The 24,874-nt window shown below is 35.6% G+C and overlaps 3 protein-coding genes, 1 long non-coding RNA gene and 1 other non-coding gene across 5 annotated transcripts; 4 read left to right on the top strand and 1 right to left on the bottom strand.

Annotated features, from left to right (window-relative positions):
* Window positions 1-1,953: 1,953 nt before the first annotated feature.
* Window positions 1,954-4,451, top strand: LOC112695758 (endoglucanase 25-like). The gene is made up of 3 exons (XM_025748220.3): window positions 1,954-2,553; window positions 2,700-3,644; window positions 3,725-4,451. The coding sequence occupies exons 1-3, from the start codon at window positions 2,142-2,144 to the stop codon at window positions 4,174-4,176; spliced, it is 1,809 nt and encodes a 602-aa protein (XP_025604005.1). The 5' UTR covers window positions 1,954-2,141; the 3' UTR covers window positions 4,177-4,451.
* A 518-nt stretch (window positions 4,452-4,969) lies between these two features.
* LOC112695761 (uncharacterized) lies at window positions 4,970-6,493 on the top strand. Its single transcript, XR_011862851.1, has 3 exons — window positions 4,970-5,780; window positions 5,911-6,010; window positions 6,098-6,493. It is a non-coding gene; the product is annotated as an uncharacterized protein (transcript).
* A 426-nt stretch (window positions 6,494-6,919) lies between these two features.
* Window positions 6,920-8,077, top strand: LOC112695760 (uncharacterized). The gene is made up of 2 exons (XM_025748221.3): window positions 6,920-7,230; window positions 7,307-8,077. Exons 1-2 carry the CDS (start codon window positions 7,069-7,071, stop codon window positions 7,835-7,837), a joined length of 693 nt encoding a protein of 230 aa, XP_025604006.1. The 5' UTR covers window positions 6,920-7,068; the 3' UTR covers window positions 7,838-8,077.
* A 293-nt stretch (window positions 8,078-8,370) lies between these two features.
* LOC112695762 (uncharacterized) lies at window positions 8,371-10,583 on the bottom strand. The gene is made up of 2 exons (XR_003150515.3): window positions 9,718-10,583; window positions 8,371-8,820 (listed from the first exon to the last, which is right to left on the bottom strand). It is a non-coding gene; the product is annotated as an uncharacterized lncRNA (long non-coding RNA).
* A 6,619-nt stretch (window positions 10,584-17,202) lies between these two features.
* LOC112805246 (uncharacterized) lies at window positions 17,203-17,655 on the top strand. Its single transcript, XM_025847648.1, has one exon. The coding sequence runs from the start codon at window positions 17,203-17,205 to the stop codon at window positions 17,653-17,655; it is 453 nt and encodes a 150-aa protein (XP_025703433.1).
* The last annotated feature ends 7,219 nt before the right edge of the window (window positions 17,656-24,874 follow it).

The following is a 24,874-nucleotide window of genomic DNA, read 5'->3' on the forward strand; positions in this document are numbered from 1 at the left end:
CAAATATCATATACCACAAGCATGTTAAACAAACACACACAGAATGCTCCATAAAAAATAAACATTGTAGAGTGTCTAAGGCTCTATCTTCCAAATTTGATACAAGTATATATGCTATCTACAAATTATATATATGAGTTTCCTTTTCTCTTTTCCCCCTTGGTTTAAGATCACAGCACATGATAAATTGAATTCATTGCTATGCATGCAGTTACATAGAGTAGTGAAATGCAAGGTTCGAATTAGGGACACTTGATTGTTGTTGATTGTTGTCCTTTTGGGTTTCTTTACCAGTACAAGTTTACAACTTCTCCTGCTACTCCTCATTCTTAAAGCAGTACTCAATAGTCAATACTACTGATTTAAAAGCGAGTTTATACGCTAGATAAAGAAAACAAAGAAAAAGGGGGCACGTTTTGTACTGTTTTAAACGATCAAGGTACATGTAGAAACAGCAACGAAAATTTGAGATGGTCATGAACTATGTTATGGTCACTGTGTGACATTATTAGGAGGAGAAGTAACAGCAGGGCATAAGCATGCATAGGTCGAAGAAGGAAGCAATATGTGGTTGGCACTTGGTAGTGTTATTGTTGAGTGTTGGTGCCAAATTCTCTTTCAGACGTTACGTCGTAAATGTGAGATTTTTCAATTCCTCTTGGCACTCTTATCATCAGCGTATCAAATTCGCGCGGTTCAACTCAAGTATGAGATTATGATATTTTTCGTTTGCAAGGATCAAAATTTTCTATAGAATCATATATTTTTACGGTGACATTAAAAAAAAATAATATTAAATTATTTTATTTAATTTAATATTTATAAGATAAAGACTTATATGTTTTATTTTTATATAATTTAGAGATCTTAATATAATAAATTTTTTTTAAAAATGACAATGTGCAACACAAAATTCCAGAGATTTATTTAAGTATATATTTTATTAGGGCTGCGCACGGATCAGATCGGATTGGATATAGCTTAAAATTCTATCCAATCCGCATTGCATTCATCGGATCGGATCGGATACAATATCTGCATTTTTTAGGCAAGATTCGATCCGATTCGATCCGCATACTTGCGGATCGAATCAGATCGGATATTGGATATATCCACATAATTAAAAAAAAACTATTTTAAGATTTTGTTTGGCTGTTTTTACAACAAAAATATCCAAAAAATTTAGTTTTCATCTGTTTAAGCCTATTTACTCCTAGAATATTATCCATAGTAGTTCTTTTGAATAACAAAAACAAAATAATAATACAAGATTTAAGTTTAATTATTCTAAATTGAAGTATAACATAAAAAAAATAAAAACAAAATATCATAAAATTCATAAAATAACACACTAAAATTCATATGTTTACTGTCTTAAACTATGCTATTTATATGTGATGTGCGGATATGCAGATTTGCGGATCGGATCCGCGAATATCATTGCCGAATCCGCAATCCGATCCGACTATAGTGCGAGGATCGGATAATATCCGCAAAATTCGGATCGGATGCGGATAAGTACCGCGGATATGCGGATATTATTCGATCCATGTGCAACCCTATATTTTATTTATGTGAAAGTATAAGGAGCCAATGGTCTAAATGTAGAATGGAGTTTTAGGGATATTCGATTCAGTATTAGAGATATAACCATTAGTGTTACCTTTCCTATCCGCTTGAGTTTTTGGAATGAATGGTTTCATCACATGATATCAGAGCTCTAGATCCGAAAAGTCAAGATTTAACTTATTGTATACTTAGACCATTGACTCTCTAACAGTACTCTTTATTTATTATATATTTATTTTAAAAATAATTAATATAAAATAAAATAAGTTTAAACTGATTTTAACTAGTTTTTATTATTTTTCAAATATTCGTGGATCTTTGATCCCATAAAGGGAATTTAATCAAGGAGAAACGGTTGAGTGCATTCGAAATGAGGAAGAAACACCAAGTATGTACCAAAATTAAAAAAGAGAATCAGGAAAGATAAGAATCAAAGTAGAATGAAATCTGCAGGGCAATATTTCCTTATTTAATTAGACAGAATAATGAAGATTGATGGTGAAAAGATAAGAGTGATCCTGATATACGCTACTGCATACAAATGAAAGCGAAAGATTGTGGTGGCGTATGTTATGATCAGTGAATTTGGATTGAGGATGTCGGTAAAACACAACATATGGGGTGGTCCACTGGAAATAAACGTTGAGGAGCATGGTCTGTGGCATGAAGAAGAAGAAGAAGAGGAGGAGGAGGAAGAGTTCCGGCGGCGAAGGAGGGGGTTGGATAGGGCGCCGTATGAAGCACCATCTGATGAAGTGAAGCAAAGGTGGCTGCGGAGACCGGACATCCTTGAAAAGTCCATGTCATCATCTTCCTATTGTAATAAGAGTTCCATTTCCACACTTGTTTGCCTTGTAACCATTTCCGCCATTATCGTTCTCATAATCAAGCTCAAGCCACATTATCATCCTCCATCTTCCCCCACTCTTGATAACTATACCCTTGCTCTCCCCAAGGCCCTCCTCTTCTTCAACGCCCAGCAATGTATCATTCTATATTCCACTAACAAAAATCAGTCACTATATATTTATTTACCTAATTATATACGTGTTATTTTATTTATTTTTAATATGTATTTTATATTCATTATTTAGTTGATACTACTAGAGGGAATTTTTGTTTTGATGCAGCTGGAAAACTGCCTCTGAACAACAATGTTTCATGGAGGGGTGACTCGTGTTTGAAAGACGAGCAGGTTGGTGGCTACTACGACGGCGGTGACTCCACCAAGTACAATTTCCCGGCGGCATTCGCCATGACCATGCTAAGTTGGAGCGTACTGGAATACAACCAGAAATACGAATCAGCTCTTGAGCTTCATCATGTCAAACACACCATCAAATGGGGAACCGATTACCTTCTCAAAACCTTCACCGCTTATGCAAACTCCACAACCACCGTTGCTTCCCAACTACCTTCACCCACGACCAAACACAACAACAAGTGTTGGATCCGCCCCGAGGAAATCCAATCCCCTCGGCCTGCATCGCATTGCACCACTTGCCCTGCTCTCGCTGCGGAAACCGCAGCCGCTTTAGCAGCTGCATCCATCGTCTTCCATGATAACGAGGCCTATTCCAAGAAACTGATTCACGGAGCAGACGTGATCTTCCGATTCGCCACGCAAGGATTAGGAGGCAAGTACTCTGGCGGGGCCGATCCGCCTTCGCTTCTCTATAACTCGAGCGGCTTCTGGGATGAGTTCTTGTGGGGCGGAACATGGATGTACTTGGCTACCGGAAATTCTTCCTACCTCAATCTCATTACTAGTCCTGAATTGGATGAGAAAGTTGGTTCCATGCGGCAGAGTGTGCTTTCTTGGGACAACAAGCTTCCCGGTGCTGCGTTGCTTCTTGCTCGCTTGAGAATGTTCTTGGATTACGGCTATCCTTACGAACAAGTATTGAAAAATTATCAAAACAAAATCGATGACATAGTGTGCTCTTATCTCCCAAATTCCAACAAATTTAACAGAACAAAAGGAGGGTTGATCATGTTAAACCATGGAAATCCACGCCCTCTTCAGTACGTTGTGAACGCAGCATTCTTGGCTAAGCTATATAGTGATTACATGGGTAACTAGTGCTAATTATACTATACTATATTTTAAATATGTGATAGTATCATAGTACTCACATTGTTGTGTGCAAGGTAGGTGCCTTATACGTACCTGGAATAATGTGCGGAGGTAAATTCTACCGTTCAGAAGCATTGGAGGATTTTGCTAGGACTCAGGTGGATTACATACTTGGGAAGAATCCAGAGAAGATGAGCTATGTGGTTGGGTTTGGAGAGAGGTACCCTGAAGAAGTTCACCACATGGGTGCATCTATTATGAGTGAGAAGGGGAAGAAGTATGGTTGTGGTGGTGGATGGAAGTGGAGGGACCGAAGGAAACCGAATCCAAATGTGATTGTAGGAGCCATGGTTGGTGGTCCTGATAAGCTTGATGGTTTCAATGACTTGCGTTCCAACTATAACTACACTGAACCATCTCTTGCAGGGAATTCGGGTCTTGTTGCGGCGCTTGTGGCTTTGTCACAGAATGCCACTCCAAATAGTGGGATAGACCACAACACCATATTCTATTCAGTTAGACTTCCCTAACATTGCTTAAGTTGCAAGAAACGTTAGAATTTCATTATATCTTTGTTTCTACTTTACTATTTATTTATTTCATATAACCATTGTTCCACCCTTAAAACTTCTGAAATTCATAGCTAGAAGAACCAGGGGAATCCAGAACTATGTTGGTAACTGTATTCTTCCTATTTGTTTTATGTGAAGGGTCAAAGTGTATGACAATATAATACAATATATGTCTGGTATGAATCTGATGTATCTTATCAAATAACAATAAATATTAAATAATATCTGATCAACTCAAGACTCAAGTCGTTTCTGCATGTTTTTAATCACAGGAGTAAAGTTTCCATGTTATAAATACAAGAGTACCGGCTCCATATTTTGTGTTTTCTTGATATATATTCTCGGTGCAAAACAACTAAATATAGCCACTATAGTGCAGACAACAATATGTTAAATTTGTTTGCTGCTGGTGTTTTACAATATGAGCTCGCATTTTATGACCGACTGTTTTGTCATTTCCATTTGTGACGATTCTAATTATTGGGGTTGGCTCAGTGGGATTAAAAGGCAAAAAGTAAACATTATTGAAGAATGTTATAATATAAAAATCAATGCTTATAAGTTGTTGGTGACGTTTGGTACCAAATATATGGGTCGGACATTGTCTGTTATTGCATCTTTTATGCATAGCTGTCTCTTTTGGAGCCTTTCATTTGAAGCCAGACTAGCATCATCATCGCCGTGTGGTATCTGACTGTAGATACTGTATTAAAACCGTATATTATCACACATTCTTTCTAGCTAACATGATAATATAAAATTAGCTTGTAAAAACTATTGGAGTCAATGCTTCAACACAAACACAAAAAGAATTGTCAAAGCTCAACCAATTAAGACAAACCAGTATGAACCATTAACTTACTGATTCCAATTTTAGCAACTACCTTTTATTTCTTTATTCTCTTTTCATTATTTTTCAAAAAAGTTTAGTGGCCAAAGGAATATAAATTTTAGGATTCTTTGTTCATTCAAAGACAAGGGTTTGTTGGAAATGCACAAATTATTAACAAATAATGATTGTCTACAATTATTTATGCTTGTGTATATTTATGCTTGGTATATAGAGGAACTTTTTATTATTTTTATTATAATTGTTATTTAACTGTAGTTCTATTTTACATTAAAGAAAAAGAAAAGTTCCTGTTTCTTTTTGTCCTTTTACTGGAACATCCCTTAAAATTTTGTACAGATCACCAAAATTTCCGCACACATGTACTTATATTTTAATTTAACTGTTTCAGAAATAAGGGTTTAATTGTATATTAGGTCCTGTTTGCCGTCGATCTGGAAAGTATATATAACATATTACAAGAGGTCTTATCCTTATTGTTATAGTATTCTAGACCTTGCTCTAGTTTCTCCTTTTTTTTTTCTCCAAACTTTCACTTGGCTTAAACGTGCAAATTTTCTGAGTAGTAGCAACAGGAGAATCAGTGGTCAATAGCCAAAAGCCCTGAAGTATTAACATTCAATCAGAAAGAAGCTTTTGGTGGTGCTGATTGACTCTTATAAGGCTTCTTTGCCTCTTTCTGGATTCAACTTTATTGTTGAACCTTGATCAAGTGAGTAATCTGATGCTCTATCTTGTTTTGCTTCTCTTGGAACTCATTCATTTATTCCTCCTCCTTAGTTCTTAGTATCACATCAAGAACAACAATAGCAAAGTAACTAATAATTAGCATGATGACACAGGATAATGGAAGTTCAAGTTGGAGCAGTATCAAACAGAAGCTGTAACGATTGCCACACAACCACCACACCTCTATGGAGGGCTGGTCCAGATGGCCCTAGGGTATGCAAACAAACCAAGATTTTTCAGTATTTCTGGACTATTGATATTTAATGATATTGATTTTCATTGTTTTTACTTTTTATTCAGTCTCTTTGCAATGCATGTGGGCTAAGGTACAGGAAGAGGAGGAAAGCCCTGGATAAAGGGGGAGCAAAGAAAAGCAGGAAGAGGAATAATAGAGCAACAAGTGAGCATGATGATGAAGTGGATTTTGGTTGCAATTTGGAGCCTTATACATTACATGGAAGAAGTCAATTCAAGTTAAAGGAAGAAGAAGAGGCTGCTATATTGTTGATGGCCCTTTCTTGTGCTTATTAGAATAACTTCACACAATTACTCATATCAATGGTTGTAAAGCACAAAATGCCAAACGTTTCTTCATTTGTGTTAATTTCTTTTGCATACACTGTTATCAATTTTCATTGCAGACAAAATAATATCAATCGCTTTGTTCTGGGCACTGAGTTGCCCACCGATCCCAAATTCATGTATCGTATGGACTAGATACTAGTAAATCTTGCCCCTCCCACAGGGTTTAATTGTAAAAATTCTTTGCTTCAAAACTTATGCTTGTCAAATCAAACTGTATTAACGATTATTAATTATTAATTATTAATTATCAGCACCGGATAGATTTTTGCAGACATATTAGTGGTGGTTTATCTTAAAGGGATAGAAAATTTGTGGAACAGGGAAGACTGGCTTAATTTATTGATTAGACATTAAATAATAAGGTCTATAAGTTTCTATTATGCGTACCTGCCGCTAGATGACAATCAACATGATTTGAGTTTATCCACTAATCATGACGAAATTTAAATTATGTAAATTCCACATTCCAGAGGCAGAGAGTATTCTAGAAAAGACATCACTTAATTATAGTCTGCGTGGCATCATAGAAAGCATGCCACGTAAACAGGTTGGAACACGTGTCCTGGAGGAAATTCCAGAAAGTCCGAGGAGTGTTGTATTCATCCCACAATCATTCGTTAAAGTGATAGCACCCACAACCAAATACAGAAACATTGCACTGTCAATTACCAAACCCAAGTAAGAAGATGCAATCAAGGGTAGCATTAGCATACACAGCAGCAAGAAGATGGTGTTGGAAATCATGGCAACGAGGCTTATGCTCCGCCACACGTAGCAGAACAGCAGACCCTGAAGTTCATTCGGGAGAATTAGAAGCTGGACCTAAAGTTCACCAATCACCACCCAAAGTAATCTATAATAACACCAAATTCAAATTACTCTATCAAAATTAAGTAGTTAACACTATTCATATGAATATTGCAGGGTACAGAGAGTAATAATACAAGCAGCACCAAGTTTGTGGAAACGGATCATGCATCGAGCAAAAAGGACGATCCTCTTGCGACTCCAAAATCTCCAACTGAACCATCTTCCAAACTGAAGAGCACTGGAGTGAACCAGCCATTGGAGCCTAGCCTTCAACAGAAGCGGCAGCAGAGTTCGAAAGCTTCCTTGTTGGAAGAAGCGAGTTGCACCGCTGGTATAGACGAAGCTCCGTTTCCGGAAGAGAAGAGCCGGAAGGAACAGGAAGAGGATGACAGAGGTTACTTCAAAGACCACAAGGCGTCGCCCTTGTCGGAGTTGGAGATCGCGGACACGAGGAACCCTTTGAGTCGTGCATCAGATAGGACGGCGGGGAGTGGCGGTGTAATAGTGTGGCTGCCGGAGCAGCTGGACACGGCGGAGGATTCTCTGAGGAGGGCCACTGAGATATGGCGGCAAAATGCTATGCGTGGTGACCCTGATGCCCCTCATTCCAGGAGACTTAGACAGCTTCGCGGCGAAGATTTTTAAATCTCTATGTAATGCCTAATCAATCAAAGTAATTTCTCTAATTCTAAAGAATCAAAGATCAAGAAAGGTCTAATACACTAGAAAACGGTTAGTTCAACTGTTAAAAGAGTAAGTATTATCTAGAGTATTAAGTTAGCTATAGAGAGTTGTTATAAGTCTTTCTATAAATGGCAGTTAGTTTGCGTTGTAAAAATACACTTCAATCAATAATATGAACGCACTTACCTTTTTTGTTTTCAACTTCTTTTCATTTCATTTTTTATTGATTCAATTCAATTTCATTTACTACATCATATGTAAATTTTCACATGGTATTCAGAGCCAATTGTTAACAACAATGACAATGATCCTTGCAAACGCGTCTATTATTTTCAAGTTTTTTTTTGTCTGTAATTTTTGACAAATTAGATGCAAATAATTAATGTTTACATATAGATCACTACATATAGGTCATTTTTTATAGTCTTACTGATAAACTTAATGTTTACATTGGTTCAATTATGTCAAAATTGGAAAAAAAAATTACAATAGTGGAGGCTGAATCTTTTTTTTATTGCATATGAAGAAATGCTAAATCGATCTAAAAGACTAGATCGTTCAATCTCAATTGTCAATTTATCTCAAATCAACAATGCCTTCAAATCAGAATTTTACAAAGAAGAATCCACCAAAAAGAGGAAGAGGTGGCAGGTTTATGAAAAAATAGATTCAATAATACAAACAATCAATTATTCTACCAAATTCGCAATCAAACTGGTCATGCTTCCTGGAATTGTTATTATCGGTTTGATTAGAATTATGAATCACCAAATGCTTCATCGTCAGCTCAATCATATCAACCACCAGCTCCACCTTCTTCCTTCCATCAACCAAGGGCATTCTTAACTGCACTTCCACCCTCTTCATCAATGCAAAACTCAGCTTGGTACCCTGACTCAGAAGTCAGCCACCATATTACAACTGAAGCAAGTAATCTTTTCAATCTGTAGAATTTCAAACAGGTTCAGACCAGTTGTATATAGGTAATAATCCAGGTATTCACATTTCTAATTCAGGTTCATCTATTCTTTATGATTCTAAATCAGATCTTTCGTTCAAATTGAATCATCTGTTACTTGTGCTACAAATAACTCAATTTACTTAGTGTATCAAAGTTTGCTGCTGATAATGCTGTTTTTTAAAATTTTGGCCTCAACATTGTTTTGTAAAAGGCTACCAAGAATCACCTACTTCAAGGGATAGCTAAAGATGGTATTTATGTTTTTCCCAATTTAAATGTACCTACACAGATTACTCCTATCTCTAAGTGTGTAACAAATAAAACAGCATTGACTGCTACTACTAGTTCAAATAATTCTGTGGATATGTGGCATAAACGTTTAGGTCATCCTTCTATTAAAATTGTCTTGGAAGATCTTAACAAAAATTATATTACATATTCAATTTGTTCTACTCCTATAAGTGTGTGAATTCTATTCTATGGCAAAACTACATCAATTTTCCTTTACTGATTCTACATTTATGTATGCTTATCCCTTAGAATTTGTCTATCAGAAACCTAGAAATGGATATATAGATACTATAGTTGATGCTCACACTAGGTATACATCTATTTCACTCTTAGTTAATAAATCTAAGGCACTGAAAGCATTCAGGAATTATAAAACTCTCTTTGAAAAGCAAATAGGATATAAACTGAAAGCATTGCAAACAGATCATGGTTCAGAATTTCTTATCTCATTCCTTCAACATTTATTTAACAGAACAAGGTCTTATTCATAGGTTAGCATCTCCCTATACACATCAACAAGGTATAGTGAAAAGAAAACATAGAGACATTACTGAAGTAGGTCTATCCTTACTTGCCACTGCTGCCTTACCTTTACAATTCTGGGATGATGCCTTCCAAACAGCTGTATGTGTATATAATTAATAGACTCTCCACTGCTGTTTTAGATCATATTTAATTTTCATCATTTGAAAAACTTTTTCATCAAAAATCAGATTATCAATTTGTTAAATTGTTTGGTTGTACTTGTTATCTATTTGACACAAATTTAATTGCTTGGAAGAGCAACAAACAACATGTAGTAAGTAGATCGAGTACAGAGGCAGAGTTTAGAGCACTAGCAGCAGCTCAATCTGAGCTTATCTGGACACAGAATCTATTTACAAAATTGCACCTCTCACTCACAGCTCCACTAACCTTGTATTGTGACAACTAAAGTGCTTGTTTGCTTGCTGCTAATCCTATCTTGCATAGCAAATCCAAACACTTTGAATTAGATCTCTACTTTGTTCATGATCAAGTCACTCAAAAAAAATTGTTTGTCACTAATATTCCTTTTCAAGACCAAGTAGCGGATATATTTATAAAGTCACTCTGTTACACTTTTTGATAAAATTTATACCAAACTTTGAATGTGTTCATATTCCACTCTTAAGTCTTAATTTGAAAGGGGCTATAAAGAATCAAAATCAAAAAGAGGTGTAATCCACTATAAAACAGTTAGCTTAACTATTAGAAGAGTAAGTATTATTCTAGAGTATTAAATTAGTTAAAGAGTTGTTACAAGCCTTTCTATAAATAACAGCTAACTTACATTACAAGAATACACTTCAATCACTCCATAATATGATATATATTTAGATAACGTATACTCTCTCATCTTTCCTGATTTCACCTCCTTCTCAATTCATCCTTTATTGATTCAATTCAATTCCATTTACTGCATCATATACAAATCTTCACACTAATGATAGAAAACGAAGACCAAAGAATATAAAAAGAAGAGAGGATACATCATAGATGTACTACTGTGACGTGGCATAATACAAATGAATTAGCTTGGTACCAACGCGACTGAAATTTTCAGTAGTCGGTCAACGTGTTCTATATGCATACTCCTCACATAACATAAGGACACCTCTCAAGTCTCAATCTATGTAAATCGTTTAGTACGCTACATCATACAACCTCAAATAATTACAAAAAGAACAATATTCAAAATGTCAAACAGGTATTAAATTCAAGCACGTTCACAACTTAGATATATATTGCCCCAGTCAAAATGGGTGAATCAGTTGCACTATTTCATTTAACTATTTCATGTAGGCAGATTTTTCAATTTAAAATAGATCTATAAATAAGACAAGTTATAACTTTTTTTTCCCTCTAACATTACCGGTATTTTTATAGGATCGCACACCCCTAAGTAATATATAGTTGTATTGAATGCAATGACATTTAAGAGCTGAGCACATGTATATGTATCCAAAACCGAAACGTTGCATATTGCTCTATGCATTGTTTAGTAGCAGTGATTCACGATCATGTGAGCAGGGGAAAGCGATGTGCATGGATCACGGATGGATGCACCCAGTATATATATATATATATATATATATATATATATATATCTCTAATATCTATCGGCATGTATCTTACCAAGATAGAATCTGCCGCTTCACTTCCGGATCCAACTTTGCAAATCAACGTTATATTATTACTCATCTCAAAAGAATTAAATTAATTAAACAACAATTATGTATATAGTTACAACTTTTAATGATTCATCATATGGCTGAGATTGCAAGATTTGATGATGAAACGATGGCGTAGAAGATAAAACACCGACAAAATGGTGCACTCACCAAAAATCGATCTATATATATATATATATACCCTTATAAATTAAAAACCCTACACTACTGCATATTTATATTCTTGTATGTATATATATTATTTCGTCCAAACCTTAGCAATCAAGTTCAATTTTGCAACAACAATGGATCGGAAAGTGATGACTAATAATAATTTGGTTGCTTTGGTTTCCTATGTGATAATTGTACTAGAATTATGCAGTTCAGCAACTTCAACAACGACGGTGGCAAAAGACCTTGTTCCATGCACAATGTGCGTTGAATGCGACAATCCCTGTCAACCCCTCTCACCTCCACCTCCCCCTGCAGTAGTAGAGTGTCCACCGCCACCTTCGTTGCCGCCGCCACCACCACCGTCACTTCCTCCGCCAGCGGTTGTTGAATGCCCACCCCCACCGCCACCCCAACCAACATGTCCTGATAATTGTGGACAGACGCAAGGGCAGCCACATCCACCTCCGTATCCGGTGGGATCTTACTATTTTCCGGGAGGAACGCCATCCTCATCAGGCGGCTATGCTCCTCCTAATTATTACAACAATGGAGAAAGAATGGTGCCATTTTCTGCCATGCTGTTTCCCAGTCACTTTCTCTGCTTAGTTTATGTGCCCTTTCTTTATTACTTGTTCACTTAGCTCAGTTATTTAAGTTAATTTTTTCTTCTAGCTATTTCACCTTATTTGAATATTTGTACTGGACTCACATGTTTAATTTCCGTAACCAAAATAGATGAGGAAATACATCCTAGTCCAATCCAAAAGCAGGTGTTTTATATATAAATATACATCTAATTTTACTACTCGTTCTTAAGTGTCTAACTAGATGTAGGTATATGTTAGTTGAATCAAATGAATTGAATGATGGCATGATGCTGTAACGAAAGTTTAAAGGGATATCCGTTTGTTGAATCATGAAGGATGAGATAATTATCTAAGCCCCTTTTACTTTCTTATATATCTTATTCAGCAAGTGATTATGTTAGTGCTACGTAATTACAAAATCAAACTACTTCTATTGTGATTTTATTATTATTGTTTTTTTTTTATTATTTATCTTTTAGCCCAATAAACCAAAAACTAATTCTCCAAAAAGATTTTTACTAACTCTAGAAATGAGTAATCTCATAACAAAAAATCTAAATCTAACTCAATACTCTTTTTAGTTTTTAGTTAGGTAATTGGCACATCTATTACTTTTTCTGTTAAAAAGAAAATTCTTCAATCATATTTTTTCAGTTTATTTATCTTTCTAATAAGAGAATTTAGAATCCATAATCCATCTATGTCTAATGCAAGACGGGATAAAGCTAGACAGCTCTATGTTGAGAAAGATCCACGAATTTAGAACTGGAAAGCGTATCTCTAATTGGAGAATAAATTGCTCACAATTTTTGTAGTTAATTTACCAGGTAATATTTCAAAAAATGAATTGTTTCATATGTTTAAGTGGATAGAAAGAATAAATGATATCTATTTTATACGTAAGGAGAAGTATGGCCGGATTTATCTGTTTGCTTTCATCAGGTATACTACAAAAGGAGGGGTATTAAAGGCCATCAAAGAGATTAATGGAATGCGATTAAAGAGTAAAGAGGTTTTGTGGGTAAGCTAAGTATAGGAGGAGGATTGATGTCCGAAAAGAATCACTACGCACGATAAAGATGCCAAGGAGTCTCCTGATGGAAAATAGAAAAAAAATTAAGGAAAAAGATATTGAGGTGAATGAGAAAGGGAGAGTTGTCTTGAAACACCATAAAAGTAAAGAACTAGAAGCTCATCGTTGGAGTTGGGATGGGATGCGGTGGTAATGATACCACAGGGGCTACGGAAGGCAGAGCATGACAAGAATAGAAAGGTAATTACCATGGAAGATTTGGATGAGTGGCATGAGGGTTTTTGAAAACGCACATAGATAATCCTTCGATGTATCCAACAGTTATGGTGAGTGCAAAATTTATGAGATCTCAAACAATCAGTAACGAAACAATCATTAAAAAAATGGAGACTTGAAAATATGGGGATAAACGGAAAAAAGGGGTTGATTTGGTTTTGAACAAAAGTTTAGTTGGGGCTAGGTTGAAGCATATAAGGCCAATATGTTAGTGAGGTGTGGCAAAATTGATGTGTAGTGCGACAGAAAGTACGTCATTGTGCATTTCAAAAGGGCCTTCTTGCTAGCTGTTGCGGATAACGGTGAAGAAAAAGGCGTGGCTGGTTATGGAGTTTGCGAAGGGTTAATGCTATGGTGAACAGCGCTGACGAGGCAGATCAGGGAGCAGCATAGAAGTCAGTTGCTGCTGATGGCGGAGGTGATAATGTCCGCGTTGAGCTTGATGGCGTGGAGGGTAGGGAGGAGCGTGAAACATCTGATGCACCCGACTAGTTGAATCAAGTCGGAAAGGAGATTGGCAGAGGTGCAGAGAATTGTTCGAACAACACAGCGGAAAGAAACATTCCACCAAGTGTAGTTAATGAGATCCATGCTAGTTTGGACAGGAGTGGTAAGTAGCATGTTAACATATGTCTGATGAAGGGTGATGCAGTGCAGAATTCAGATTTAGAGGATGAAAATACAGTGGTGGAGGAAACTGGGTTGGAAGATCAAGGGACTGTAAGGAACTTAGAAGATTCGGGAGACTTAGAGCAGGATGCAGATGGTAAGACTAATCAAGATGAGCACCAAAGAAGTTGGGATAAAGATATGACTGAAAACAAGGCTGCTTGGGATCTGGCGGTTGAATCAGGAGTTATTTTATATGACGAGGACGAGGATATTATGGTTATTTTTCAAACTCAAAATGAAGTATTGGCACAAAAAGAAAGGCGAATAAAAAAAAAAGAGAAAGCAAGAAGGAGCCACCCCAAAAATCAGAATAAGGTGTGTAATAAAAATTTTAAATAATTTTAGTTCGTGGAATATGAGGGGTTTAGGGGGGTGTTGTAAAGTGAAAATGGTAAAAAAATTTAAGCGTAAAAATAATGTAAATATGTTAGGATTGATAGAGATAAAAAAGGAGATGATTAATAAATTTGATGTAGTACAATTTTGGGATAATGATGCGGTGGGTTTGAAATTTGTGGGATTGGAAGGTGCTTCTTGAGGTTTATTAATAATGTGGGATGATACGATGTTTAGGTTGAATAATTGTTGCAAAGGGGAGAGATGGTTGTGTATAAAAGAGGAATTGATAAATAATAATTTTCATTTGTGCGGTTTGCTTGGTGTGTGGTACGCATACAAGGAAAGAGAAGCTTGCTATGTGGAAAGAATTGAATTTTTTATCAGGAATATGTCAAGTTCCTCTTTACTACATGGGTGTTTTTAATGAGGTTGTGCAGTTGGAAGAAATGAAAGGCGCTAGTGTGTTAATAGCAATATGAAATTAGTGGATATAGAGCTGAATGACCGTCAGTTTACGTGGTTCATGGGTTAATCGTGCAATCGAATTGCTAGAATGTTGGTGAGTTTGGTTTTATTGTTATCATTTAGAGCACTTGATTAAAAAGGAATGACAAAATCTTCCGAAATCAAGAAACGGGTATTGCAGGAGTAGTCAACAGGTCGATTAGGAGTATTTTTTTGAGTTATTGATGGCTTTTGACAAAAATAATTAGAAATTAATTTATTTTATCTGTTTAGTACTTTTTTATTGATGCTTCACCTTATTGTATTCAGTTTTTTGTTTAAAAAAAAGAGAAAATTTAGATGCTTGTCTAATCTATTATTTTCATCTAACAGCTTCACCAACAAGTTGGTTGATTTTTTTTTTTGGTAATTAGTTAGTTGATTTTTTATTAATTTTTTTTGTTGTTCACGATATATTTTAGGAAAAGTATACGTTACCAAGAGAGAGTCTGCCAACTATTACCAACACGTGATAAATTAGGATTAAACCATGATTAACTTAGATGTGGCTTTATTTAGTAGATGGGTTTCATGTCCAGCCCAACTCAAGTTGGCAGATTTTGGCAGATAAAAAGTTGGTAACGTAGCACTACTGTATATTTTAATCCCATCCACGGATAAAAAACTAATCCGTCGCGTATAGGAGATTTTATTATTACTTTATTTGGGACAAGAAATGTAAAGTAGAAAAAAGAGTTTTTTGTTTGGTAAAGTAACGGGGACCAAGGCCCAAGAAGAAAAAGATTCGAGTAGTAGTATGTGGTAAATGGACCGATGGAAAAAACATATAGGCAGCAACAATGACTTAAATTTGGGCCGGGCACACATCAACAGCACTCAAAGCACCACGTTACTAGTTTAATCTTTCAGTCCAAAAAAAAAAGCATGCTTCCGTTTAATACCAAAAAGGAAAATAATAATATAAAATAAAGGGAGGGGTGTCAATGTCTCTCAAAGTCTCATATATGTAGATGGAGTGTGGTTAATTATTACTTTGAAGGTTCTTAAAAAAAAGGGGTTTAGATATGGATTGGGACATATTAAAAAGTGTAAGGACAAGTTGACTTCAAGCAAGGGCAGAATCCCACCACCTCAACTTCCAACCGAAGGATCAATAATGGAGGATGCAACAAAGAGTCCATGCATTTCCTGCGGACTTCATTAATCCAATATTTATCTTTCCAAAAAGTCCATTTTCTTTAAGCTTAGCTACCCCACCTTGCTCTATGCTCTGCTGCTTCATTAATTTCTCCACCACTTTCAATTATATATTCTTGCCTTCTAAATTATAAATTCATCAACAGCACCGTCAAATTAACTTAATTATTAACATATATAACGATACATACTCCGTATTATTCCTGATTATGGACTTATAGTACTGGTTTAATTTTCACTTTAATATCTCTGGACCAGTAGAGCATAAAAAAGAGCACCTGTTCATAAGTCAATATCATTTATGTAGACTACCAGTGCATACTATCATCTTTGTACAATTGTACATTACTAATACATACGTACTAATTAAAAAGTTAAAAGGATGATTTTATGTGTGTGTCAATTTTTTTCATTTCAATAGTATGTAGTCCTTCATTTAATTTATAGGAAAGATCTTGATCCATTAATTTCTCTCTTTCTTTCTCTGTTAACTAATAATATTCTATTAGCATTTTCTTTTAAAAAAAAAAGTACTAGATGACTATTATATTCTTCTTATTTTTATCTTGTATTTAAATTGATATTAACTAACCCTTTACTTTTCTCTATAAAAAATATTGGCTTGTATTTTTTTATGAAAGGTGTATAAGAGATTTAAAATTGTGAATAAGATAAGTGAGAGTAAGAGAGTGAAATTTGGGTTGACATACATTTATTAAACCGAAAAAAGTTTAGGTTATGTATGGATGGATAGTTACAAAGAGGATGATGGAATTTATGATGCCATAAACCCATAAAAGAAAGCATTAGAGTCCAACGGGATACTGCTGCCCCAGCCTACTCGATCTCTTTCTTTCTTTCTGGAAAGTGACATGCATCAGACTATGACAAGAATATATGGCAATCACCAATTAAGTCATATACACATACACCGTCATTCATTTAATACACCTCCCACCTATAATCCAATACTATATGTAACTTTTTTCATATAACTGGATTAAAATATTATTTAATAGTGTTCAAATGAATGAATACAACAAAAATTTTTAGGGAGCCTACCCCATTTACTTTCTCACCCACCCACGCCTACGCCATTTCTCTCCTTCAATTTTGTAAGAAGAGAGGAAATGGAAAGCATGCGGAGGTACTGGAAGAGAAGAGGGGGATACCATAGACTAAATGGATCCAATTGGTGGCGGAGGAGGCACAAGAAGCAAGTGGAGCAGCTTGGAACCACCGACACCGGCGCCACCAACAGAAGGCGTAGGACATGGAGGATCAAGGTGTCCCGTAAGATCAGGATATCCAGAATCCCTTCGCCCAAGAAATTCTTGCTGTGGCTGAGGGATTCTTACGTTAGAATGATGCTTGGGGTGGCCAACTCTAAGGTCATGAGCATGAGCGGTTCTGCCGTCGGCTACGGTGGCAGAAGCGCAACCACGTCCATGGCCCTCGGAGTGGTGAATTCTAAGCCCGTGAAGGAGTATGATGAGAAGATGATTGTTCATATCTACAAGTCCTTGGTCATGGCGCAGCAGCAGGGACATGATGAACCACAAAAATTCCCTTCTCAAATCACTTGTCCATAATCATTTCCAGAACTATATATATACGTCATCTCCAATCCAATAACGGCTTTAGAAAATGGATATCTAATGCCTGCTTCTAATACCATCTATCTCAAGCAATGTTCATAATTTCCAAGCTACTCTCTTCTCAACTCCTTGCCATTTTTTTTTTTTTTATCTTTTTCCTTTCATAATATTACTCTTATTATGTCAATACTATATGTCGGTATCTGTGACGTACGTTGTTCTCCATTTTATATTACTTTACTGCATCACTTATATATATTATTATACATTATTCATCAAACCTAGCCAAGAAATAGACCTAGCGAAAGATGTGTCAGCATATACATACTATAGTATATGTACTGTGTGTATATGTAGATTGTTAGGATTGTTTAACTTTCACACTAACAGAGGAAAATTTTTCAAATGTACTGGTATATCGGGAAATGTTTTAATAATTTTTAACCGTTGATTTTAATCATAAATAAATATATATATATATATAATTAATATTAATGGTAAAAATTATTAAAACACCATTATACCAATATATTTTAAAAAAAAAATTAACAGGGTATTACAAATATATTAATATTGACCATCGAATTAAAATTAAATCGTATCTTATCTAAAAAATACTTTCTTTCTAAAATTATTTCTTTCAATAACTTAAATTAATAAAAGAATATAACATAAATAGTTGTATCACTGATACCATCAAATGTAATTTCATCAAATTTGGACAACGATGATAAATATTCTATGCAATACAAATAATAGCAAAACTCCATATTTCGTCATTTAATTTTCCACATGCTGTGTATATTGTTTAACCAACAAATTGTCACTTGTCATTCTTTATGTTAAATTTAACATCATAAGCTGTAAATGAATGAATATATATAAACCTAATAATGACTACATTCTTATTAAAAGATTTTCTAAATTATGAGCACACATATTATATTCAATTCATTTAAGAATAAACTTAACTATTGAGATATAGTTATTAATTTATGTATAACACGCCTCATCTGGCTTTATGCATTGTCGCACTCAAGGTTCCAAAACCGAACCGATCAATGAATCGGTAAGATGACTGGTTTAACGGTTCAATCGAGATTTAACCGATTTAATTAAATATAAAATAAAATTTTTATAATCAGCAACAATCACAAACACAATCACAAACTTGCACAAATTAAATACAATCAACAACTAAATATGAATTATTAACAAAAATTTATATAATTTTTAATCACATCAACAAACTAGCATACATGCAATTTCAGAACACAGTCAACATTTAACAATCAACATTTAACAATTACATCCAGAAATTCAAAAGACAAACTCAGAAGTTAAAAGATACATACAATTTTAGAACACAATCAACATTTAACAATTACATTCAGAAATTCAGAAGACAAATTCATAAGTTAAAATCAATTACAATTAGACAATAAAATCAGAAATCAACAAAATTATTTTAGAAAAATTAACTCAAAGCTAGAAAAATTAACTCAAAAGTCAGAAGGACAGTGGACTTCAACAACTGTCGGAGGATGAAGGTGAAAGCAAGGATTGCTACTGTGAGTAAGCAACCGTGGGAGAGATACAGAGAGCTTGAAGAGAGAGAGATACGACGGTGAGAAGAGCTCCAAGCGCGGCGACGGTGAGAAGAGGGCCGATCTGTATACCACTTCTGGCGGTGATGGCACGATGACAGAGACACAAGTTCAGAGCGGCTGACAACGACAAAGACAGAGGCGGGATTGATGACCAGGGCAGAGATGGCGATGAAAACAGTAGCTCCAAGCAGATTTGCCGAGGGAGGAGCCAAGCTGACAGCAAGGGAGAAACATCGCCGGAGACGAGAATCGAGCAACCACGAGCAGACGACGAGAATTAGGGCGAGGAGAAGATGAACGTTGAGCGACGACAGCACCCTCCGGCTGAGGAGAAGAGTTCGGCGATAAAGAGTGGATGGTGGCTGGGTGCTGCTGTGGAAAAAGGGTTAGGGTTGGGTTCACCTTTGAGTAAGAGAAACAGAGGGAGGATGGTGGTTGTGGCTTCCAAGAGAGTTTGGGGTTGGATTCTTCTCCAGAGATCAAATTTCAGAGAGGAAGAGAGGGGTGGGATGATGGTATGGTATAGCGGTTAGGGTTTCCAATCTTTAGGGTGTTTTTTTTCATATATATGACACTAAAAACGGGGATATTTTAAATGTAGCTCTGAACCGAAAATCTTTAAAAAAATCGGCCAATTTTAACGGTTCATCAATTAACTATCAATTCGGCCGATTTTTTGACCAGTTTTTTATCAACCGAATCGATTATATGACCGATTTTCGGTTAACCCAATTGAACTGACCGGTCCAATTCGATTTTCAGAACTATGATCGCACTCGATACGAGTACTACAACTACAAGGACGGAATCGTTACGAGCATTGTTTTATTAAAAAAAATTATAAAGATATAATTAAAATATAAAATTTAAAATAGGTAAAATTTTTAAAAAATAAATTAATATTGACAAAAAAAATTAGTTGCTTATCATTAATCTTCTAAAATTCATTCTCCACATCTAGTAGCTCGCCAAAACAACTTCGATCGGATCAGTCAGTAGAATATAGGCTCTAATAAAAATGTTTTATAATAAGATCATGTTAATTTATGAGGTATTCTATAATTCTATTAATTATTAGCCAATATAATAGTTCCAGTGGTAGCGCAAAGCATTAGTTTGGTATCTTCTTTATGAACTGCAATGAATAGAAAAGCCTAATTGTTACCAAAATGAACCAATAAAAATTCATATCCACGAATCATTAGTTTAGGTAGTTCTAACTGTTGACCACTGAATCACATGCGAGCAGCAAGCGCCACATCATAAATTTGAGGCAAAGAAGCTGTTACGTTTATTATGAATGCATTTAATGAAACTTGGCGGAGGATTAGGAAGTCTTCTATAATTGATACACACTCAATTTGTTTCTGAAATTTTTACGAATTATATCTCGTTTTTCTTTTTAATTATAAACATTTTTCTCATTTATTTTTTATTTTGTTTTAATTTTAACCGATATTTCCTCCAAATCCATGTTGTGTGAGAAACAGTTGTAGAAGTACTTTTCTAAAAACCTTTTCCAAAATGAATTCCTATTTACTCTTGTTTGTGAAACTCTTTGGAAAGTGATTTTTTTATTATATTTCTAATATTTTTTTTAAGTAAATTTTTTTTTAGTTTGTTTGATTTCTACATTATATTTTTATTATTTTTTTTTAGGTTTATCAAAAATTTATAAAGCGATGATATTATTTTGAGAGTTACCTGAAATGTTGATTTGGGCTTGAACGTGAGGTTTAGATTCCTTTGTATGGCAGCGTCTGACTTGTTGATGCCGAGGTGTCATATGTCCGAGTTCCTCGTGAGGAGGTAGGGGTGATACCTATAAGAGACTCCCATACTTAAGTTAGCAAGGGTTTTAGACAGGTTTTTAGTAGATTAGAACGTGAATATACCTAAGGGGTATCAGTGTATTTATAGTAGAGTAGATAACCACTTTTGTTGGAGTAGTTCCATTTTTATTGATGGATAACCGTTCCCTTTATCTTGAGAGTTTGTTAGGATCTATCTTTTAGGGAAGATAGAGATAGTTGGAGAGATTTGGGGAGGCATTTACTTACTTAGATAAGGATAAGCTATCCCTTTTCATCGTGTCCAACCTCTTTAAAGAGGCCGAGTATGCAGTAGAGGCCACCCTCTTAGGTAGGCCTTTCATCCTTATTGGGCCTGACTTTTGTGTTTTGGGTCAAGGTATGAACAGTGCTCCTGCTTGAGTCCTGATCTTTTCATAGGTCAGGCTCGAGCATTTCGTAACTTCTACTCGGACATAGTTTGCTTGACTTTGAGTCTTAGCAACTTTTGTTAGGTTATGAGTTCCCTTTCATAGTTCCGACTTCGAGTAGTTGACCTTTATTAAGTTACTTTTACAATTCGTTTTATATCCGATTTCATTGAAGTCGCTTTATACGAGGTGTTTATATAATTTCTTACATTAACTTGTATCTTGTCGCTTCATCTTGCCGACCATTTGAGGTCGGACAATGATTTTTGTGATTTATCGAGTTTAAGTTAATGCGTTTTGGATAGGAAACTTTTGAAAAAAGAAATAGGAATAATAATAAAGAATTTCCTTTACAACTCTGCATACTAGGGGATTGGGCACCCCTAGTTCTCGTGCTGTTACCTTGTTAAAAAATCCTTATAGTCAAGAAAAAGAGTATATCAATACACGAGGTTTGCTACTTAACTGTAATACTTCTTTAGGTTACAAGCGTGCCAAGACCTCAGGAGCTCCTGCCTTTGGAGATCGGATACTTTGTAGTAACCTTTGCCTAGGACCTCAACTATTTTGTAAGGTCCCTTCCAATTAGCAACTAGCTTTCCTTCTCCTGACAATGTCATTTCGGATCAGGATGAAGTCGTTGGTGGTTGATCACCTTTTGGTTGTATCTTAGAGCCATCCTTTGTTTTAGGGCTTTCTCCTTAATCTAAGCTCTTTTTCGGGCTTCAGGGAGAAGATCGAGCTCTTCTTTTTGTGCTTGGACGTTGGCTCTTTCATTATAGAATATGACCCTATGTGATTTTTCAGCTACCTCTATGGAGATCGTTCCTTCCATTCCGTAAGCAAGTCGAAAACGTGACTCCCTCATTGTAGAGTGTGGGGTCGTTCGATATGCCTACAAGATTTGAGGAAGCTCGTCAGCCCAAGCCCCTTTCGTGTCTTGTAGTCAGCCTTTTAACCCGGTCAGTATGATTTTGTTGGCGGCTTTAGCCTGTCCATTGGCCTGTGAATGTTCTACTGATGTGAATTGGTATTTTATTTTTAGATCGGCTACCAAATTTCTGAAGGTTGAGTTGGTAAATTGAGTCCCATTGTCCGTGGTGATGGAGTAGGAAACTCCAAACCTTGTGACAATATTTTTATATAGGAATTTTCAACTTCTTTAGGCAGTAATAGTTGCTAATGGCTCTAAATTGATCCATTTAGTGAAGTAGTCAATCCCTACCATGAGACATTTGACTTGTCTTGGTGCTTGTGGAAATGGTTCGAACAGGTCGAGGCCCCATTTTACAAATGGCCATAGCGATGTAAGACTAATGAGCTCCTCAGGTGGCGCAACATGGAAGTTTGCATGCTTTTGACAAGATGGACACTTCTTGACGAACTCTGGTTGCCTCCTTTTGTAAAGTCATCCAGAAGAAGCCAATTTGGATCACCTTTTTGGCCAATGACTGAGCTCTCAAGTGATTTCTACATATATCACTATGTACATCTTCTAAATGTTCCTTTTTATTAGAGGTCGGGACGCATTTCAAGAGGAGTGTTAAGGTACCTCTTTTGTATTAGATATTGTGGACCAATGTGTAATTTTGTACTTCTTTGATAAGCCTTCTGGCTTCTCTTCCATCCGTGGGGAGGACATCGAATTTGAAGTATTTGACTATAGGAATCATCTACCCTAGATTTTTGTAACGACCCAACTTCTAGCATGTCATGACCTATGCTAGCCGTCAGGCGCTACTTCACGACTTTTCTTAGAGACTCTAGACCATATATTAAATATATATACATATGAGCCTGTAGTGATAGTCGAGATCGTGTGTCAGATATATAGATAAAACGAAATAGGTAATAGATAAATAGATAATATATACATAAAGCATATAAAATACAGAAAACATAGTAATATCATACATATATACTCGAAGGTTCATTTAGTATAATAATTCACATTGGGTTTCATCGTTGTTTATTCATGAAAATATTTACAGACTCCATATCTATACTAACAGGCCTCGACTCACAAGAGTCGCTCTAGTTTGGGACCCGTTCTAACTTGTTTATATAGGTATTTACAAAAACACCTAGCCCTCTAAAAGTCTATACAAAACAAGGGCAAAGACTACTATTACTACTGTGCTATTATTATAACTACTGCTGGTCATCAATCCCGGGCAGTTGAAGAAACACGAAAGTGCAGTGTGGAAGTAAAAGAAGTCGCTCTGACTCTCCGGTAATACTACTGCCGCTCACTAATCCCAAGGATAGAAACTCAAAGAAGATCTCACTGGTTTGCATCTGCGAAATGGGGAAGTAAGGGGTAAGAACTTAAGGTTCCCAACAAGATACTACACAGAAAAAACTAAGGGGTTCTGCAGCCTAAGTCTAAAAATTCACGCAGTTAGGTCGGTAAGTCACACAAACAAGTACAAGCACAAGAATATAGCAGAATAATAATCAAGCACGGAATATAAGAAGTAGAGACAAAATACAATCACAGGTACAAGTAAGCAATCACAACATAGAGAATGCAGCAACCAAGTATGATGCATGCCTGGTCTTATGCAGGCCATGAGCTCATGCGTCGGTTGACTACCCGCAACCCGACGTTACCTAGAAACTAGTCCTAGATATGGTTTCCCAATTATGTCCATCCGTGCATACGTGTCGATGTGGTTAAGCATACCACCAGTCCATGACAACAAGAAATCGTCGCAAAACTTGACGCCATAATATATGCCTAAAGGAAAAACATAGTTTTAGCAGTCATTGGGTAATACCCGCCTCCAAACAACCTCTAGCACCTTGGGGTTTACAGTTCTTTTTCCGCAGCACATTTCAATAAAATTTATCTCTAAGGGACTTCTCTGCCCTTATTTTTGAAAACTTGTTCCTAGTCCTTTCTTAAAATATCTCACCTTGTTACATATTTTACCATTTTGTCCTTGGTATTTTGTACATTTTTAATTTTACCCTTTTTGTACATAACTTCGTTTTTTTTCCTAGTTTTCTTTAGGCTTTTAGTGACGCTTTCACTATTAGTATACTTCACCATTTTACTCTCATATTTTTCCTAAAAGACCTTATTATCTTTTATTAAGTTAATTAATGATTTTTAATTGTGATTTTATGCCTAAAATTACTAATATATCCCTAAGTACTCTAATTTTACCATTTAACCTGATTTACCGTCAAAATGTTACTAGGTTAATCCTAATATTTTTATATAATCAAATTATCCATAATACATTTAATTAATACCAATTCTATCCTTGGGAACCTATTAATCCTAAAAGATAATTTTACCCCTTATTAATTTACTTACTTATTCTAGTTATCGCTTTTTACCGTTTTACTTCTAATTTTTACTACACATTTTATT

This window comes from Arachis hypogaea, chromosome 6 (assembly GCF_003086295.3).
Source record: "Arachis hypogaea cultivar Tifrunner chromosome 6, arahy.Tifrunner.gnm2.J5K5, whole genome shotgun sequence".
Taxonomy (NCBI): Eukaryota; Viridiplantae; Streptophyta; class Magnoliopsida; order Fabales; family Fabaceae; genus Arachis; species Arachis hypogaea.